This window comes from Heloderma suspectum, chromosome 1 (assembly GCF_057233095.1).
Source record: "Heloderma suspectum isolate Gila_16-S chromosome 1, 16-S_ref, whole genome shotgun sequence".
Classification (NCBI taxonomy): domain Eukaryota; kingdom Metazoa; phylum Chordata; class Lepidosauria; order Squamata; family Helodermatidae; genus Heloderma; species Heloderma suspectum.
Window position 1 is genome coordinate 47352566 of NC_139458.1, and position 4766 is coordinate 47357331.

The 4766-nt window shown below is 42.4% G+C and overlaps 1 protein-coding gene across 10 annotated transcripts in view; it reads left to right on the top strand.

Moving 5' to 3' along the window:
• The window catches only part of VIPAS39 (VPS33B interacting protein, apical-basolateral polarity regulator, spe-39 homolog), a 43256-nt gene extending 39656 nt beyond the window's left edge, over window positions 1–3600 (top strand). For 9 of the 10 annotated variants that reach the window (XM_084841555.1, XM_084841549.1, XM_084841537.1 and 6 more), the window contains one exon: window positions 2127–3137. In XM_084841555.1, coding sequence (XP_084697681.1) covers window positions 2127–2147 — 21 coding nt within the window. In that variant the 3' untranslated portion in view covers window positions 2148–3137. Of the gene's footprint in view, window positions 1–2126 lie in introns of all 10 variants that reach the window. The other variant, XM_084841597.1, reaches the window with a different exon arrangement.
• Window positions 3601–4766: the final 1166 nt, after the last annotated feature.

Genomic DNA, 4766 nt, shown 5'->3' on the forward strand with positions numbered 1-4766 from the left:
TTCATACATTACATGTCACTCATGTTTGTGGCCTATATGGATAAAATATTAAGGGGAGGTGTTTGTCTCCAAACTGTCCAATCACCATATGTTTGGAAATACCTGTCTTCTCTTTGCACTTTAGGTAAGTGACAAAACACAACTTCTGTGTAAAGTGTCAGCTGGTTCAAAGTTTCTTGCAACCTGAACATTACCATGTTTCCTGGGAAGAAAGTTCCCCTACTTGCAAGTAGATATGGTTAGGATTCCAACCTTGGTACATTAAATACCAAGATACAAAGGTTCTTGTTGACCATTTTAAGTCTCTGATTTTGTTTAAGTAACACAGATATCTCTTTGTTTACAACAAACTTTTTGACAAGCAGGTAAACCGAATCTGGTTACACTTGCAACTCATACATACAGGATTTCTTGTTTAACCAGTCTTTTGATTTTTGCAACCTATACAACATCCTCTTGTGGGAGTTGGGGTCAGTGTTCCTAATTTTTAAAGAAAACTGTAAAGATAGAGATTTGTGGGTTGGGGTTTGCAGATACAGATGGAGGAGGCCGCTGCCTTATTTTGTTTGTACATGGGAGGTTTTTTGTTTAAAGTTGGACTGCTGTGTTTCTCACAAAGTACCATTTTGTAAGGCAGGGCTTGGCAGATTTCAGGCTTGCAAGATTTACTTTGGTTGTCTTTTTACTAGAACCCTGATTTATACTAGTCTGGTGGAAAAGACATATGCTTAGGATTAAACAAAAATATAGGTCCAGGAATTTGTTCTGAATACCAGAAGTAAACAGAACTCAGCTTTTCTATACAAAAATCTCTTCCATACCTCAAGGTTTCTTCATTTCAGCTGCATAATTTAGGACGGGGAATCTCTTTGTTGCTGCTGTTGACAAACAATTGGGAATTGGAGACTGTTGCTGATCCACTGCAAATCACCCAGCAATCTACCAGTAGATCTTGATCTACCTTCTGCCCACCCCTATTTTAAGGTTTTCTCTTCCATATTCTCTTTGCCAGTCTGTTGATATAGATAAGTGAAGTGAAGTTGGAAGTCAGGCACTGCACTGTTGTATGCATGTCCTCCTCTCTACTCTCCCTCCCTGCTAACAGTTTGCTCTTTCAGGAGCCCGTTGAGATCTAGTTTCAGAAAGAGAGTTGCAGGGCTTCCAGAGGAGCAGAACTGATATTGGAAAGAGCAGTTGTTGGCTGTTAAAAGTCTTGCTGTAGCCCTCGTCATAGCTTTATCTGTTCACTTTCTCACAAGTGGGAGACTTGTCAAACTGCTTTTGCATCTTTTCCCCCGATATAAAACCATACACCAAGAAAGTGAAGGCAGCTACTGTTTTAGAAGGAGTTGACATGTGGCATGAAGGCATCAGTGGATCTTTACGCTTTTGTTATATCAGGCATTTGCTTTTGAGAGTCAAGCAAGAGGAAAGGGATTTTCCCTTTACCTCCTGCCTCTGGAACTATGATTCCACCTCTCAGATTCAATTTAATTTCCAATTTACAGCATGATAGTAACTCGCAACAATAATATACAGCTAGAAGTCAAGAATGTTCAGGGCTAGGTTTTCCAGCTTGCTGTGTACACAAGCCTTCTCCTAAAATCAGCCTGACCATGCTGGCTGGGAGATGATGGGGAGTTGTAGTCTAGCCCATCTGGAGGGCACCCATTTGGGGAAGGTTGCCACAAATCTTTCTATCAGCAGCTTAAATATTTATCCCCATGACACAGATGGAAGTAAAACTGATCTTCTACTGATACATGATGCTTTATGTATGTTTATTGCTTGTTTACTCCCCTGTATTTCACCCAGCTTGTGAGAGTGGTAACATTTCCCTTTTGATTAATCTGTTACAGGCATTAACCCAAGATCGGTTGGCTTAATTTAGGCTCTTCAGCTTTCAGTGAATTGCCACTTAGTTTCACTGAATGGAAAGTCTAATCTTTGTCTCTTCTGGTTAATAGATTTTTTTTTAAACCTTACTCCAGTTACTTTCTCACAAGCTGTGTATGAGGTCCTCTGCCCCCATCTGTTTCAATGGGCCAGAGTCTCACTGGCTGTTTTCCAAGACAGCTTGGAGGTGTGATTGATAGCAGCCATATCCCACTCTGCATCTCTTTCAGCAAATCCGGTGGAAGAATTGAGAGGTACTCGCTCATCTCGGAAGCAGCCTGAGTTTTCCGTTGGCACAGGCAACACAAAGAAGAAAGCTGCCAAGCACAGCTCTGCATTGGTTTTCGGCCACTGCCTAGTTAGTTTGTCAGCTGGCACTGCCTCTGGATCCTGGGACAGAAACAGACATCTAGGCATTGACATGAGCCAAAACAGATGTCCAGCCAACAGTTTACAATGCTGACAAGCTGAAGTCCACACTCCATCTTGTCAACTTGACCATATGATGAATAGGACATCATTGTACAGACGAGAGAAGTCAAGAGGCTGATGCTTCTGCTTCTTGTAGACTATTTATTCATCTGAAAGGATCAGGACAACTGCACATGAAAAGTCTCCCTGTATAGGAATTGCTGCCAATCCTTCCACCTCCCTCACCCAGGTCTAATGGTTGGGACAGTGTCTGCCTTGATAGGATAAGAACGCTGGCCTGGACAGTGTTCTTGCCTCTGGCACAAATTAAACAAGAGACCTGGGATGCTTATTTAACTGAGGAAAGGCTATGAAAAGAGTCTTCTAGGACAGCCTTCCCCAACCTAGTGACCTCCAGATGTGTTGGGGAGATGGCTAAGGGATTATGGGAGTTGTAGTCCAACACATCTGGAGGGTACCAGGTTGGAGAAGGCTGTTCTAGGGAGAAAACCCACTCTTGTTCCCTTTCCAGATCCTTGTGTGTTAACCACATGGCCTTTCAGCCAATGAGAACTGGAAACCAATCCCAGTTGGAGGCTCTCAAATTGCTGCTGTGCTTATTGGATAACTGAAATCACAACTTCCCTCAACAAGGGCTAATAAACCTATCATGCCCCAAAGCACTTATGCTCCAAGGTGTGTGGCAGGCCCAGATCCCCTTTCTAGGCTTCACATTTGTTAATAGGATTTCTCTCCTGTCCTTATCCTTCATTTTCCATATCTGTAAATAAAGCTATGCCTCCCTCTGTGTGGCCATGGTGTTTCCTTGTTCCTCTGTATGTTTGCTTATGAAGATTACCTTTTTTCAAGAGCAGAACCAGGGTTATATCCTCAAAGGACTGTAAGTATGATGGGGAATAGCCTTTGGCGGGGAGGGCAGTAACAGAATTTTTGTCCGTCTGCGGATCTTTGAGAGGACTGTAGCATAACTCACAGGGTATCCTGCAGTTGCTGGTTCACCCTGGACTCAAAAGGTAAAATCCAACATTGCATGAACATACTTCACCTAGACAGCCCCCCCCCCCCCCCCGCTTCAGAGGTTCTCCCAACCTTCCAGAGCAGATTTTGAGGACACACAGGAAGGGGAATTGCCCCCATCCCCATTCTATTGACAAAAGCCATTCTGTCAGCAGGAGGGGTTAAGTGGATAACGACCATAGGACTCGCACATCCGCCCACCCATGTGCATATTCTCTTTTTGGAGACTGGATTAAAGTTCCATTTAACCACTGGAATAAGCTCTAGTTATTGTCTGAGGCCTGTGGGACATTCTTTTACAGCAGGGGTGTTGAACCTCTTTTAGCCCGAGGGCCAAGTTCCATTTCAGAAAAGCTCTCAGGGGCCGCCTTCCAGTGGTGGGTGGGACCAAAGGCAAAAAGAATGGGGCCAAAACTACCAGCATATTTTAGCTTAAACCACTTACTGCCAGTAAGCTTTAATCTTAGGAAAAGCATTTGACTTTTGTCAACCTTTTAGAATGGAAGGAAAAAACTGCACAAATGCTAGGAAACCATGGCCATCTGGGGAACCCAGGAGCAGTGGGTTTGGCCTGTGGGCTTAAGATTCTGCATCCCTGTTTTACAATATTTGAAGAGAACAGCCTTAGTGTGAGGATTACACTGGACTAGTAACACGTATGTCAATCAAATTATTCTGCTGCGACCAGTTTGAGAATTATATTTTTATGTAACTACATTCATTTACTTTAGAATGAAAGGTAAGGCACAACAACGTTTTGCTTTTCGTAAGCTGCCCTAGAAATGTGTTTTATGTTGAAAGGTGGGGTATACATTCAATAAATATGTATTTTGAAAGGAGAGCAAACCTCAAAAGGCATTAGGGACAATTTAGTCTAGATTGATTCAGTATAGTTTTTAAAAGTTAAAGTAGTTTAGAATTATAGGTTTTTAAAAAAAATGTTGAGGTTTTCCACTTTTTGTGTGTAAACCATGTTTTGAAAGAGTGGAAAAAGCCAGCCTTTTAACACTCTTCAGATACCCTAGCAGTGCACATTCAAAAGGATAACTTAAACCCAAGATTTCAAAGCCAATTCAAACATCTAAAGCTGTGACAAGTTTAGCTTCTGACAAGTCGCAACACAATCGTATACGTGGCTACTTGGAGGTAAGCCCTATAGTGTTCAGTGAAGCTTACTCCCAGGTATGTGAATTTAGGATTGAAGCCTTCATCTAATTTTTACGTTTTAGAGCTGTTCAAAAATTTACTGGCTTGGATTCTATGCAAGGCTAGAAATGGTTCGCTGTCTCTTTTAAAGGCTGCCACTATGAAGTCACCAATCGCAAAAAGGCTTCTAGAAACAAGGTTCGGTGACTAAGCATTTGCCATGACGACAGCACTTTGTTTGGATTGTGATCTGGGCTGCAGTCCAGACTGGCAGT